This window comes from Heterocephalus glaber, unplaced genomic scaffold (genome assembly GCF_053883595.1).
Source record: "Heterocephalus glaber isolate CG9 unplaced genomic scaffold, H.glaber_assembly_v1.0 deba00001472, whole genome shotgun sequence".
Classification (NCBI taxonomy): Eukaryota; Metazoa; Chordata; class Mammalia; order Rodentia; family Bathyergidae; genus Heterocephalus; species Heterocephalus glaber.
The window spans coordinates 89,235,049-89,251,699 of record NW_028258315.1 but is presented as its reverse complement, the minus strand read 5'-3'; the positions used below and the strand labels follow the sequence as shown (position 1 = coordinate 89,251,699).

The 16,651-nt window shown below is 41.2% G+C and overlaps 1 protein-coding gene across 24 annotated transcripts in view; it reads right to left on the bottom strand.

Moving 5' to 3' along the window:
• Positions 1-16,651, bottom strand: part of Erc2 (ELKS/RAB6-interacting/CAST family member 2) — a 1,049,338-nt gene continuing 1,032,687 nt past the window's right edge. For 21 of the 24 annotated variants that reach the window (XM_021244028.2, XM_021244029.2, XM_021244031.2 and 18 more), the window contains one exon: positions 1-13,256. In XM_021244028.2, the coding sequence (XP_021099687.1) occupies positions 12,942-13,256 (315 nt within the window). In that variant the 3' untranslated portion in view covers positions 1-12,941. The remainder of the gene's footprint in view (positions 13,257-16,651) is intronic. The other 3 variants (XM_021244036.2, XM_087182355.1, XM_087182356.1) reach the window with 3 other exon arrangements.

Here is a 16,651-nt window from a genome sequence, read left to right as displayed (position 1 = left end):
TTAGATTGCTTATTTTTATTTGTTTTGTTTTGAAGCCAGCTGTGCAGTAGCATAATGGTGCTTTCTTCATTCTGCTCCTGGCTGTCATCCATACATGGCATCTGTAATGTTATGAAGGAGAGTTATCATCTAGGCTCTGAAGCTGTCCCTGTACCTTTGAACACTATCATCCAGGACAGGGCCTTGAGTCCCAGGCGGCTAATCTGTTGCTTTCTTTTTTTTGGCAAATTTCCCATTACATGCTGTGCGCCAGGAATTATGCTAAGCACCGGAGATGCAGAAATGAATGAGCCAGGGCTCCTTCTTCAAGGGCTCACCCAACAGCAGGACTCCCAGGCCTGTGCAGTAATGATGACAAGAGCAATGCTGATTAATATTCCACAATGAGGATTGTGGGGGACACAGCAGTGAGGAACACCTGACCCGCCTCTAAAGAAGAAAGACAGAGAATTATGTCAGCTATAGCACCTGATAGTCTTTTAGGACTCTATATTCTCCTTCCAGGCCAGGTGACTTGAGGACCTGACACCACCCCTTATCTTGAGGTCTGGGCATGACTTAGGTCTCACCACTCAGATAAGAGTCATGTGACACAGATTAGACTAATGTTTTCAGGTGTTTGTTTGTTTGCAGTCCTGGGATGAGGAACCATTTCTCCATTGAGGTTTCTAACCTGGCTGGCTGTAAATGTGGAGTTTCCAGGTGAAGGGTTGGGGAGCACCACACAACAAAAGCCGTTTTGAAAATGCAGGCAGTGTGGAAGTGAGTAGAGTCCAAAAGTCTGAGCAAAATGAGGCCTGGGCCTCAGACCTGTTGGAGCCAGGTGATCTCTGGTGCCTGGGACTGGTACTCTCCTTGCTGGTCTTCCTGCCTTTCATTAACATCAGTTTGAGTTGTGCTTTATCACCTGAAATTGAAGTTCTGAGAATACAGCAATATTTCTGTATTTTAGGGAAATTAATATTTAAGTGAAAATGACAAAATAAGGTTTAGTTTAAATGGAAAAATACCTGTTCCCTGACGGGGTTTGGACCAGCTCCACAGAAACTAAAGGACCTCTGACCCAAGAACCATCCTCAGAGTCTCTTAAGGTAGAGCTCGTGGTCAGGCCAGGAAGAGGCCATAGGCGGGGCACATAAGGTATGAATGGTGCCGACTGGGAGAAGACCCAGCGGTAAGAGTGAGGCAGGCAGCATCTCTGAAGCACCAAGGGGATAAGCCGGGGAGGCTGGAGCCAGAACAGCACAAGAGGAGCCTCGCTCTAAGGCTGCACAACAGAGGCAGCTTCTGACGGACACATCCACAGGACATGTGGCTTTGACATGTTTGCAACTGTCAGTGGGAATGTCAGCAACTGTCTTTTACAAGTAGATGCTTGAATTCTTGGAATCATAAATTAAATGGCTTAAATAAACTAAATCCATTAGGGGTTGTCTTTGGGTCTTACAATTCAGATTCCCAGAGAGGAGAAAGGAAGGACCTCAGATGGTCTATCCCCATTGGGAATACAATGTAAAATAACCGGTTTCTCCATATGGATCTATCAATGTACTCCATAAAAAAGTACTGCAAGTCTCCTGTGTGCTAGGTGGGACTACAGAAGGAAGTAGAAATTAGGTAAAGTTCTTGCCCCACTGGAACTTATCCGTCTTCCCTGCCTGGGATCTCCCTTCCTCACAGTAGTGTCCTTTGTTATTTATTTGCACAAACTTATGTAAATATATGTATTATATTTGACAAAATAAAAGCTCAGATAGAATGTTCCAGAAAAGAGCCCTTCATTGAGGGTAAATGGTTTGGCAAATGAAAAAAAAAATAAAAGTTAACATGTTAAAACTCCCATTGCATATCTAAATATCCCTTTTTCCTTACTTTTGTTTAACATGGAAAATCTATTAGATTCTTCCCCAGTAAATACAATCTGGTAAATCTAGTTCATGCAATCTTCAAAAATGGCACCATGGTTCCAGCCATAGTTACATAATCCAATACAATCCATGGTCACAAGTGGCATGTGGCTGTGAACTAGATACACAGTATAAGCCTTGCCCAAGTTAGGATGGACCATAAGTGTAAAATATAAACTGGGTCTCAAAAACAGTACAAAATTATAAAATATCTCAAAAAAATTTCTATGCTGAGTACATGTTGAAATCATAAAATATTTTAATTTATCCTGATTCTTCTCACTTTTAAAAAATATGGCTACTAGAAAAATTTTAAATTATAAATTATATGGTATCCATTATTGTGCACCTGACAGTACTAGGGAGAACAGAACTCTGGAGTCAGGATGAGGATTAGAATCTAGCTTGTCTATCAAATACTGTGACGGTTGACTTCACCTCACAGAACTCTGGTTTACTCTTCTGTAAAAGAACTGGTTACCAGCAGTATCCACCTCTGTGTGCTGTTGGGACAATGAAACAGGATGCTTAGCGTGTGGTTCCTTCTCAGTAAATGTCATCTCCTCTGAGCTCCACTGCAGTGCTGCACCTGGAAAGTCAGGAGATTGGGCTAAATCAGTCATGACAGGAAAATGTACTGTGAGAATTTGAAAAAAAAAAAATCCACAACACAAAGTTATTTCCTTTTGATTTGTTATTTTCCTAAATCTAGAGTGCTCACAAAGCAAGGCTATTAGTGGACCACTGTGGACGGCCAGGTGCTGGTTAAGCACAAGCTCTGAGGAGTTGGGTCTTGGTTAGCTAAGGACTGTCACTCATTATCTGTCATGGCACTAAGGAAGAGGTGCAGTTGTTATCACTGCGTTACTAATGTGGGTAGCATAGGAAGGTTGAGTAATTTGCTTGGGGTAGCAGAAACCAGGTTTGCCACAAGTCTGTTTGACCCCCAATAAGCAGTCTATGCATTGCGGAAACAGAAACACTCTGAGTAATTCTCTGTGGCCATGAAATCATAGTTCCTTCCTCAGAGTTCCATGTATTCCTTGGACAGAGAAGGATGAATGGTTTACTGCAGGAGTCCCAGACTATCGGCCAACAAACAGATCAGAGATTTCATAGGGATGAAAGTTCTTGCTTTGGAACTGGGCCATTCCTTAGTTATAAGGAAGCAGAGGCTATCCCTCTATAATAATGATTCCACTAAATGCAGTCCTAAAACATTCCCAACCAAAATCAGAAAGTGGTAGAATGTTTTCTCTCTTGAGAATTTTCCAGGACTTTACAAACATGACCCCATTAATCCACTCAATACCCAGATGAGATAGGTAGTTACAAGTTATTATTATTCTCCCTTTCAAAATAGAAAATTTGAAGCCAAGAGAGATTAAGCAATTAGTCTGAGGTCAAATGGTGATCCAGAGACAGACCTGGGAATGAAGCAATTATCTTCTGGAATTCTAATCAAACGCACAAACTGATCGGCTAGCTACCACACTGTGTTAAAATCCAGTTATATTCCCTAGGCATAAAAATGACTTTCTAAAGCAAGAGTTCTATGGCTATACCTGGCTGGATTTGAAAGGACAGGTTTAATACCAATGTGCAAACTGACATCAGATTTTTTCAAAGTACTGGCCAAAAAACAAAACAAAACAATAATAAAATACAGCTCCTTGTTCCTTGCTGCGAATGTATCTATTCTACCTAGTTGTGCTAAATCCATTCTGCTGTGAAAACAGTTTTGGAGGATAAGGCAAGAAGTTCTACAAAGAAGTCCTACTTATGTATTCTTTTCTTTAGAGATAGTCTGTGGCACAATAAAAAGTTTTAGACCGCATTTTGCAATTTCCTTGATGTTGAGATTGGGAAAAGATGAACTATTAACTATTTCAGATTATGAAATCTGGAACCCAGTTACTCACCTTTGAGCTCATAATCACTCTTTAGTCACATACTCTTTGCTTTTTTGTGGGTACACCTCTGACAGCAGATGAAGTTTTATGATGCAAAGTCAGGTATTGGAAAAAGAGAAGACTTCCAGGTGAACCAGGAGGAATCCACACTTTGAGTTAACAATTCCAGGGCATATGCACAGAAAAATTAGTCTATGAGAGAAAATGCTCTAATGATCTCTTTCCATAATGATCTCTCTTGTCCAATCTTGCAGAAGACTGACTCGAGCAAATTTTTATTCCTTTCTGCCTACTTGAACCTTTGGCAATTTAAAATTGACTGTTCTATAATCAGTTTTGACTAGTTAGGGGCAAAGTAAGATTTCAGGGAAACTGTAGCCACAGGAAGAAAAATAAGGCCATATGCCATTAACTTGGTGGGAGGACACCCACATTTTACACATAGCCACATGTATTGCTGTGGGCTTACTCTTGAAGAATTCATAGTGGCCACTTTTGGATATGTTGAAATTAAGTTTCACTGAGAAGCCAGATCTGGATCTTGGAGAAATGCATCTCCTGTGACTTCATGATCTCTGGAGATTAGGAGATTGGGGAATCACTCACTCTAAGAAATTCCAATTCTTGACTATGGCTGCTCAAACTTTCCTCAACCCTATGGTCCTATACTCTGATCAGCTCCTTTCAGAAACACAAAACGTGATCCACACCTTCCACAGAAATATCTTGCTAAGACATGGATACTGCAAAAAAGATAATTTAAAAGCGTATCCATTGCCTTCTTTCCAAAAAAATCCCAACACTTTGGGGGAATCCTAAGGCAACAGAATTCCTTCCCTACACCTGATCTCGTTCTCCTTTTTCATAAACTTAAAACTATGGTGCTTAGAAATCAGAGGATCATGAAAAAGAGTTTGGGACCCAAGGCTAACACCTTGAAAAGGACTACATGAGTAGTTCCAAGTGGAGTTACGGAGTCTTGGTATTTCCAAAATTTCTAGTTTCTGTCATGGGATATTTCCATAGAATCCATTAAAGCTAGTTTGTTTGAAGGATGCTGAATATTCTGACACCACTTACAAGCAACCACGCTATAGAATCAATTAGGAAAGGCACAAGATGGATTTTGGTCACAGGCAAAGATACCAATTCTCAACCAACCCATGGCTCACTCTAAAGCCTTCATTCTTAGAGATAATATGAATGTACAGCATTTGGGTGGGGAAGAGGAAACAGTCACATCCAAACTAACTGTTTCTGATGATGCTCATGCCACACCAGCACTGGCTCTGCTTTTGTTTTTCTAACCATGCACACATTTCTTATCATACTGGTTGGTCAGATTCCTCCTGCATTTGAAAATGCTTGGCATTTTATTGTCCCACATTTTTGTTCTTGACTTGAGTTCAGATGTTTTGTGGAAGTACAAGGGGGTAATTACACAAGTCTTTCCCTCCCTGTCATTGGCAACAGTCACCAGGGAAATTTATAGCCCCCAATATCCAGATCTGGAAACTGGTTATTAAACGTGGTGGAGGAACACTCTGACGTGGCAAGTGGGATTTGAACAAGACCAACTCAGCAGCAGTTGTTGTGAGAGAATGGCCAAGAGTCCGCAGTGACCACTACATGTAGTTCATTAAGTGTTTTTATTTTTCATAGTATTGTTGCTAATAATAGTTTTCATTTCCATTTCTTCAGGATCTATGAGGTAGCTGGCATTGTGTTATATGCCCACTTGGTCCTTGTTAAAAATTTTTAAAAGCCCTCTAGGGCTGAATTATAATTTTAGGATGAAGAAACAGACAGAGAGAGGACAAGTAATCAGCCTGTGGCATGTGGTGGAATCGAGATTCTAACAGGAGCTGTGACTTTAAATATATTCAGAGGTCAGCTAGGTCACACCCTGGAGTGAAGCTGCAGGTGTAATATCATAAAGAGAAGTGACAACAATGGAGAAATGCCAACTGTACCTAACTCTTCCCCATCTCCTAGACTCCAACCCTACCACTACTGCTCTAATCTTTAAAAAAATTAACTCATTTATTTTGAGCTGGATGCGATGGTGCATGGCTGTAATCCCAGTACTCTGGGAGGCTGAGGCAGGAGTGAAAGTTTGAGCCCAGCCTGGGCTACATAGCAAGATCTGGCTCAAAATAAAAATTAAAAAGGGCTGGGGATATAGTTTAGTGTGAAGACCCTGGGTTCAAAACCCAGTACCAAAAAAGGAAATTCCTTAATTAGAAATAATTTCAAACTTACAGAAAAGTTGGAAGAGTAATGAAAACATTCACATCTCCCTTACTTAGATTCCCAATATGTAATATTTCCCTGGATTGACTTAGCATCCTCTTCCTCGCATGTGTGTGTGATCTCATCATCAGTTTACCCCAAACCATTTGATCACAAGCTGCAAATGTTACCTCATTACCTCTAAATTCAGATTCATGACCCCTTACCCAGCAGGTCACCACTGTGTGAACATGGAGGATTTAGCCTGAATTTATCTCATCCTAATCTTCCCTAAGTGGAGTCACAATGTCATCACAGACAACATCTGTTTTTAAACAATGCTGACTCTATTCTGCATTTGGGAAAGGAGCTACCCCACTCACATTGATATTTCCTGCCATGGATGCTCATGTCATCCAACAGGGAAAGGCAAAGCCCGAGAAGGCAAAAGTCTTTTTGCAGAGAAGAGAAAAACTTGACCAAACAATAAAGCTGTTGATATAAACAATTTTTGGTCCAAAATGCCTTTGGAATATTTTCCTTCTCTGGGTCGTGCATAATCCACACAGCCACCTGATCATTCCAAGATAGAGATCCAATCATTTATCTATGTGCTCAAAAAATCCATCACAAAGAAGGGAGAGTAATGTTAGTGGACAAACACTACCTCAGCCAAGTAATCAAGTCATCATCAACAGTGATAGCAGCTACTGCCTTGGCATGATGTCATGAGAATGGCACTTTATAAACTCTGGTTTTCCTTCCAATAACCCATACCCAGTTAAATGAGAAAAAAATCAGTTAAACCTCACTGTAAGGCATCCGATAGTGTATCTGATTAGTGTTCTCCAAAACTGCAAGACCACAAAAAACAAGGGTAGTCTGAGCAACTCACAGCCAAAAGGAACCTAAGGAGACAGGATGATTAAATGCAATGTCTAATCCTCCATGAAACCCTGGGACAGAAAAAATGACATTAGGGTAAAACCAAGAAAATCTGAATGAAGTATGGACTTCAGTTAATAATGTATTGATACTGATTTGTTAGTGGCGAATGTACAATTCTTGGTTAAGATCTTAATCATAGTGGAAATTATATGTACATGGGAAGGAAGGCACACTCTGTCTTGTATGCTTGATTTTTCTGTAACTCTAAGACTCCTCTAATGGAAAAAATATCTTAATAATAAAGTTTATTTTAGAATCCATCACTGGATTGCTATTGCTATAGAAGGGTTTCCTAAAATTCAGAGACCAAAGTGGGTCCTGGAAGTAATTTTAGGTGGCAGATGGACACAGCCTTAGTAGCTCTGAGGCACAGGTTTCATATCCCTGTGTGGACTATGTTTCAGTAATTCTGATTCAGTAACTACGAACTAGGGTTTAGCCCTAGGAATCCTTTCCTAACCTTTGCCATTCTTTCTTTTTACCAAAGAAAGAGAATACCCTGGGCTCAGAGCTTTGTTTTCATCATCTTAAAATTATTTCTATTCTTAGTTTCATTTTTTAATTCTTAATATTTGATGATGTCTATTTATGTACAGCAAATGATCCTACTTTCTCATTTATGACAGTGGCATTACTGTTTAAAGTGTAATTATTTAAGCATAAATGTGAGCATGTTTAGTTTAAAATTACTTAAGACTATGTATTGTTTTCAGATATAGCAAAATCAAGAGAATGGTGTTCAAGAGAGTGATGCTGAGAGCCAGTGGCCAATACCATTATGTCCACACCCCTTAGATGGCACCCAAGGCCTTCTCCTACCTGAGAGTAAGTGCTCAGTGTCCTCTCATCAGGTGCTCCACTGCAAACCCCAAGGTGACCTCGAATGCCCAAGGATGCCTAGGAAGTCAGTAGAATCGATCCCCGGGAACTGAGGACTTGGAAGAAAAGAAAGAGGCCCATGGGTAGCAGGGTTAAATCCAATGTACAGGTTGACCATCCCTGATCTGAAAATCCCAAATCTAAAATTCTCCGAAGTCTGAAACATTTTGACTAAAGCCATGATGACATGAGTGGAAAATTCCAACCTGGATCAGATGTATATGAAACATAATTGAGTTTTGTGTTTAGACTTGGGTCCCAGCCCCAAGACATCTCCTTGTACATACGCAAATATTTCAAAGTCCAAAATGTCCCACATCTGAAATGCTTTTGGTCCCAAGCATTTCAGGAAATGGATATTCAACCTGTGCTGAGTGTTGTCCAGGTTCACTTTTCACTTATTATTCGATTTCCACTGGGATCCACAGCTTTATCGTGTAGGAGTCTGTTCTCCTGTAATGTCAGTCAACTATGGCAGCGAGAGATGAAGTAAGCCTGTGGCTATGACAGGGATCAAATGCAACATGGAAGCACTGCTGCATGGGTACAGGTTGAATCTGGATCCCAGCCCCTCCATGTCCCACCTATCTGACCTGGGGCTCAGTGTATCCCCTAAGCAGAGGGCCTTGGCAGCCTGGGGCCCAGACGAGGCAGGCCAGCCCACTGGGTTTCCTTTCACGTGTCTGTAAAAGGGCTTCATGACTGCACCTGCCTTATGGGAAGACTTCGAGGATATATGAGTTCTTAGAAGCAGTAAGCATGACACTGATACCGAGTAAGTGCTCAATAACTACAGGCTGCTTCTGGGCATCTCTGCACTTCCTCTTCTTTCACTGTAAAAGGTTGATCATGACAGTACTTACCTCACTGAACTGTTGTCAAGGATGGAGAGAGTTGATGCAAATAAGTCCTTAGCATCATGGTCTGGCTCCTAGCAAACACTCAGTAATGTTCAATTATTTATTGTCCATGTTTACTTATGATCAGTATGGTTACTATCGGCTCAGCAACTCCGAGAATTAGAATATGTCTCTAGTCCTTTCGTAAACAGCAGTTTGAAGATACTAGAAGCAATCAAGGTAGACTTGGAGGTCAAAACCTCACGCATACCATCATTAAAATCGTGTGCCTCAGTGGAACTGAAAGTATGGATTAGCCTGTGGTTTGAGTCCAGCAGTGTGTGGGCTGCTGCCTCTCTTACAAAGGAGCCTGGCTTGTGAGTAGCAGAGGCTCCCCCAGCTTGCTGGGTTTATATAAACAGGCCTGAATACAAGCTAGCTGCTTCAGGAAGCTCTATGAGGTCAAAAATTCTTGTCCAACCAACACTCTTTCTGCAAAAAGGCAACAGAATAAAAAAATAATAAACATTTAAGGTCACCCAAGATATACCTATGAAGGCATTTAAACCATTTACCCATAAGGTACTGAAATCAAATGATCTTTCCCCGGGGGGTTGTCCAGGGCCAACTGGAAGGAGATATTTGTCCCTTCTGCTCCTTCCTGGAGAGCCTTCAGAGATGCACAGTCCTGTTTCCAGCTGAACTTACTATGTGTCTGGATTGGCCTCTTCTGTCTGGTATTCAGTCTCCTCATCTGATAATATAAGGATGTTAGATTGCATGACACATCACATAGTTTCTAGCAATCACTCATTGCTTTCAATCCTCGTCAGATTTGGAAATTCATTCTGCGGCCTATAATCCAAACCTTTAGAAACTAGTTCCTGAGTGTCCCAGCCAAGAGAGCATCCTCCGGGATCCACAGGCAGGCTGAAAGGCAGGCAGACCTTGCATGGAGGGCTGTGTGTGGGCATCCAGATGGTGGCTGGCTGAGCTAGTTATTATTTGTCCTCCTCAGTTTTCTTGTCCTTCTCTTCTAAAACAGGAATTGTATTTTCCCATTGGAAACTGCACTCCCACAGCCAGGAAGGCTTTCCATCATATGACCTCACACCTTGCGAGCTCCCTTAAGAAGGTGATCAGATGCATGATCTAAAAAGAAGCAGTAAGTGTCTTTTCAGGAGACAGATGTGGATGCTTGGAGAGAGAATATCTGTACTCTTAAAAAAACACTCAAAGCTGTTCAGAGACACCTTTGGCACTGAGTGAAGACAGCTCAGCGAAGAAGAGAGGGAGGGATAAGTGAAGATGGGAAAAGGCAGAGAGATCAGGAGGAGGAGACAGCAAGAGAGCCAGGGCATAAAAGGGAAGGGAAACAAACAGAGGGAAGGAAGAGGGGAGAGACTGCCAATGAAATAATTTCTTGATTTGAGCCTCTACATCCAGTCATACAGAAAGAGAACTCAGGTCTTGGCCTGTCCAGTTAAGTGACTCAGAAGCTTCCTTTTCCTTCTTTCTCTTTTCTTCAAGTCCATTGGGTTCTTCAAATGGGTACCCATAACCCCCAAAATATTCAAAACCACCAGGATTGAAGCATTTATTAGAGATGGAATGAACTCACTTCAGAAAGAAACAAGGTTTATTTGATGAATATAAATAAGGCGATCAGCACAAAGTACTTCTCATACACATGATAACAAATTTATGAACTGTACATACCTTGTACATTATACTTCTACTGGACACAAGGTTACAATAACTGGCTAATACATGCCCACTGGTAGTTTCAAGTGTTCCTTAATTTTATTTATTTTTTCATATCGATGTCCATAATCACATGGTCAATATCACAACCCACATGCCACTCACTTGAGGAAATATTACAAGAAGCACTATCAAACGAGGGTCTCAGGAAAGTAGATACACCGAGCCCGGGGAGCATTCAAATGCCACTCTACACAAGAACGTCGCAGAGAGAGCTTATGTCAACACATTTGAGGTCTTATCATCAACACTGTTTAAAAAGTAAAACCCACTTTCAAATGGAAGTTGACACGCTGTTGACGTGCATACTGAATACACAAAAATCATTAAATACAAAATTGAGACTGTACATATAAATCAAATGGGGTATAAAGTACAAGCCTGCTTTGCACATAGTAAGACTTAGACGAACTTCTGCTAAATGTTAGCCCAAACTCTTTTCAACTACATTATAATTAGAAGGGAATTTGCTACAGCTTGCACAAAGAAAATACTTTCCCAACATCACAGTGTTTGTTGTAAACCCAGAGACTATTTTTAATGAGTGAAAAGGGATGTTTTTGTAACTTCCAAACATCAGAGAATATTACATAAAATGAGAAAAAATGCTATAGTCAATAGAATTGAATTTTTAAGGGACTAAACATTATGGCTCCATGAAGGGAAGATCAATAATACTTTTAACCAATGAAAGTGGGGCAGAAAATAATCCCCCAAACAATAGCTGTGACAAAATTGGCACGTACATAGAAATAGCTAACTATACATGGTTTGTTTGTTTCTTTGTTTTTCTATTTCAATGACCCTATTTTTCCTACTGGATTTCCTACTTCCTATTTCAAGAATTCAGTTGCAGAGTTCAGGTCAGGACCTGGTTGCAGGAGGCAGTGAGGACAAACCATTCCCGGGGATGCATCTGCAGCCTGGGTTTTCAGTGTGACACTGGGTCACAATGTAGGAATTCACCTTGAAAAGAACTCTGCTCACTTCTCCAACCAAGACTACATCCCTTTGATCATTAAAGGACAAACTTTTAAAACATGAATGTATTTGGATTGTTTACGCAACATGTAAGCTTTACATGATTCGGTATACTTACTGACAATAAGAACAAAGCTGCAAGCAAGAAACTTGCTTGAATATGTAAGTCGTGTGCACCATGAATGGTTGGTGCACCTCTGAGACAGGTTCATCTTCCCAGCCAATAAGGTATTTGTCTTTGAAATATCTCTATGGCTCACCAGAGAGGCCCAGAGTTAATTGCACCAACATCTTAAAAAGTAATAATAATGAGTAAATTCAATGCAAGACTTCAGGAACATTTGTTTAGAATCTTTCCCACAGCAGCAAAGAAAGACAACTATATTTATTAAGGCCACTCATGCTTAAATTCACTGTTTGTCCTTTAAAAATGCAGGTTTTTAATCTCCCACTTGCATATACGTGGAAGGACTTCTTCCATTGACGAGAGAATGGATCAATATAAGAGTTGCACATGTTTGCCAGACTCAGTCATGAGTTTTATGAAATTATAATGACTTTAATATTTTTAATATTCAGAGGAAGTGGTAGGAGTTTCATTCTCCTTAGAACCATGTCACTGTATATAAAAGACCTTGAAATTTGGTCTCTTTCCCTGGCATGTGCTTTAAATAATGACTCAATATCCACAGACGTGTTGTACAGAGCTATATACAGATACACAGCTTTTGTGATTGTTTCTCACTCATCAATGTTTTCATGTTTGATGCTGAAAATGCTTTGGAATCCATGTTGGAGACATACTTTTAAAAAAAGAGAGAAATGACCCTTCATTTGTAGAAGATCTAAGCTAACACTGTTTGCACAGCATTTGGATCTGGAAATGTGAATGAGTCCCAGCTTCTTCATGGAGACCTGCCTGTACGGGAATGGTAAGAGCCGAAGGGTCCGTCATATCCCAGCCATTGGGCACAGGGATATCCAGATGCCTTGGGCTTTTGCCGCTCTCCAGTACATAAGCAGGGAGATAAGATTATGAACGACCAATTTAGATGTGCCATGCATTGTCAGAGACACACACCATGTTCTCATAAGGCGATTTCTTGGCAAGTATTAGTGGTTTAAAAAATTGATTTCATTTCCAACCTGGCCCAGAGGTAACTATTGGTTACACCATCAAAATGTGGTTCTTCCAACAGCACATTAAAGAAATAGAGGAGGGTAAAGGCTCACAAGTTTTGGTGTTTTGGTTCCTTGTCAGAGGTTTCACGAATCATGATATACAAACACAGCCAACACCGCCCACTCACAGCAAATTCACACTGTTTGATAATCTAATGCATCAGGAATGACCACGTAAGACTGAACCAGCAGGAAGCTGGAGATGAAGCTAGTTGTCCAACAGAAGCCGAATCCATATTAAAATCCCACGGAGTTCCAATGTATCCAGTGAGGTTTAAGTAACAAATAAAACGTTATCAAATAATGACATTCAGAATAGATGGACACATTTTAAATGCCCAAATCTCGTGAGAAAATGGAGGATTTGCCATTTTTTCTCTGCCTCTGCATTCTTTCTTTCCAATATATCCAAGTCCATAAGAAACAACATGAGATGATGAAGGAAATATTAAGTAGAACAGAAGCAGGGTCGATAATGAAAGCGAAAACTCCCCTTTGGTCCTGCCGAGCTGCTTCTGAGGTTGGTGGACACTGATGTGAGCCGCGCTGCAATAGATTATCAGAGTATTGCCGCAGAGCTGTGCTTCCCCTTTATTCAGCCCTTCTGACAGCTGCAACAAGAAAGCGCATGATTTAGCAGGGAAAGAAAGTGGCAGCAGTATTTGATAATCCTACTGAAACTGCCCTGCAGTGGCCTTTCTACTCTCTTTGGTTGGGTTTGGGTGGGAGCAGGGAGGAGGCAATGGGGAGGGAGCATAAAGAAAAGACAAAGTGAACAGAAAGTTAAATTATGTCCTGCAAATGCATCTGAGAAGAAGTCTCTTTCAAACTATGTCACCCTTATGCACATATGACTCTTTTTTTTTTTTTTTTTTGGGTACTGGAGATCGAACTCGGGACCTTCTGCTTTCAAGGCAAGGGCTGGAACCACTGAGCTAAATCCCGGCCCTGCACATGTGACTCTTAATGTACAAAAGGAAATGGAAGGGAAATACATCAAAATATTCCAGTGACTATACGAACAAGTTATGTGTCAAATTTTCTTCCCACATTTTTCTACAATGACTATGGATTTACATTTTTATAACTTGATCCATAGAGATTAGAGATTTAAAGATACTCAAGACACCAGAAACCTTAAGGTTCCTTAATAAATCGTCTAAGAGCAACAATGTAAAAGAATATTGGAGCCAACAATTCCACTCATTGGTTTATGCCCCAAACTGAAAACAAGCATTCAGACAGATATTTGTACACAGATATTGAAAGTATCATTATTCACAGCAGCCAAAAGTATCCATCAACAGATATATGGAGTATTATTTAGCAATTAAAAAGAAACGAAGCTCTGGTACATGCTACAATGTGGATAGCTCTTGAAGACATCATGCCAACTCCAGTAAATAAGGCCAAAAAAGGCAAATAACACGTGACTCACTTATATGAGATATCTAAAATAGGCAAATCATAGATGGCAGAAAATAGATTATAAATGACAAGGGCCAGGAGGAGGAGGAAGTGGGGAGTTATTTGTCAACGGATACAGAATTTATGTTTGAGATGAAAAAGTTCTAGAAACAAATAATGGTGATGATGGTAGGAACTTGTGAAGGTACTTAGTAGCACTGAATGTATTCTTAAAACAGTCAAAATGGCAAACTTTACGTTATGCATTCTTTGTCACAGTGAAAATTTTAGTAAGAATCTCCCTGAGAGCAAACTGAAACAAAGTTGGGCTTTCGCGTATGCTTCAGGCCAAACATAAGCACAGTGGTCACCCCCCATGCCCCAAGGAACAGGTATGCACAAGTGCCCAGATTCTCTCACCAGCCTAGTGCAGGACCCTGGGTGTGCAACACAGCTGTTGCCTGGGGAGAAACTGTAAGCTGGGTGAGAAGAGGGGACCTTCCACACTGCCCTTTCAACAGGGCCTTCTTCTCTAGGATGCCTCGCTGGGTGTGCCTGTGCAGTTGTTAGTCACATAGGGTCTCCGAGTGCTTGGGAGGGTCTGTGCACATGGCAATAGTGCAGCTATCTGGGGACTACGGCAGGGAGGGGAAACATCACACACGCACACAAGGCCGGAGCTGTCTGATTTGGTGGTTAATACACAGCATTGCTCAGGTCACACTGACTAACAAGAATGCTAAAGATCCCAGTGTCTGCACAGGTAGGCAGCTATTTCAGGGTATCATTAAATAGGGCAAATGAAACTTGTGGCTTGGATGAACTCTGCTAATTCATACTCTGAGGAGTTTGGTGTAACCCTTCTCGTTAAGAAACTTGAATCGGGGCAAAAAATGACTTTTGCAGAGCCAGAAAGTTAGGGAGTTCCTAGAGCAGATCATATTACTCATTTTGGCACATAAAATCTCTGAAAACTTTGTATGAAAATTGTAAGTCAGAGCATGCTTTCTGTTTCATGAGCTGTGCATAGCGCTAATTCTTTTGTGCATTAAGCATTTCTTAATCATCTTTTTAAAGGGCTGACCAGTATATTAAAAGGTCACATGATTAAAAGGTACAGGAAACACAAAGTATTATTAAAACATACAGGTCATTTTTTTACGGATGGGGAAACGAATGAAAAATAATTACAGTGAATGTCCTATGTCCTTGATGTTTTTCCAAGATAAAGTAGCAAAGAACAATCATTTATTCAGTTGTGAGAAAGGTTTCCAGCTGGGTAACAGGTCACAAAGCAGAACACAGTGCCTTACAATTACAGCACACTGCTTTTGGGTAAGGGAACTTTCAAGAAGTGTTAGCACTCCTTGAATCAAACAATCCATTCACTAAGAGGTCAAAATGAGCAGGGGTGGGTGGGTGGGAGCTCAAATGACATTGCCACCAGTTAGAAATGCAGATGATCTCTTGTTGAGAGGCAAACAACAATCTGCTTTTTAAGGGGTAAAAGAAGAGTTCTGGTTTCCAGCAATGAGGCAATCTGGGCTGCCACCCACTGTGAGATAATCCCTGACCAGTCCTCTGTCACCTGGATGGTCACAGCCAGCGGCCCTCACCCCCTCCAGCATCTTCTCTTACACCACCCAACTCTACACTTTCTTAAACAGCACTGTTTCCATGGTGACGGCTACTCTACTGGCACATTCCCCAGTGAAGCTTTACAACCCCTGTTTATAGCCCCTTTACACAGCATCCTGTCATTCTCAGGGTGGAGGACCCACAGGCTTCTGGCCATGCTGCTGAGTATCCCTCAGGCCTCTCTCTAGCTCCACCCTTAGCCCTGACCTTCTGCACTTCTATTCTACCTACGTGGAACTCTAACTAGGGCTGAAGCTTCCTTTCCCCTCTTCTTACAAACACACCTTCCTGTTGGACGTGCACTCCTACCAACTGCTGACCTGACTGATCCCTACTTACTCTTCAGTCTCAGCTCAGGAGGTCTCACATGCACTACAGGACGTGGCAGCCACTGGCCACACGTGGGCAGGGAGCACTGGAAACGTGGCCAGTCCAAATTGAGGTGAAATCAGATTTTGAAGACTTCATATGAAAAAAAGAATGCAAACTATCTCGGTGACAATTTTTTATAATGACTTCATGTCAAAGTGACATTTTGGATATACTGAATGTAACACAATAAATATTGCCATTCATTCTGTCCACTTCTTATCAGTTTTTAAAATGTGGCTCCTAGTAAACTCAAGATCACACATACGGCTTTCACTCTATTTTCACTGAATGACCATGGTCTAGGTCAGTGGTGGTCAGCCTATGGCACATGTGCCAAAGTGGGCATGCAGAGCCCTCTCTATTGGCAAGTGGGCCAAAACTCCCCCAGGAGCTGAGCATTAGAGAACAGTTGTCTTTCCTAAACTAAAACATTAGTATTCAGGTTTACTTGCAGTGTTGGCACTTTGCGATAAGTAAGTGGGTTTTGGGTTGCACTCTGGGCACTCAGTCCCTAAAAGTTTCCTCATCACTGGTCTAGGTAGACTGTAAGCTCCATGAGGGTAGCAGCAGGCCACTGTTGTCCCCTTGT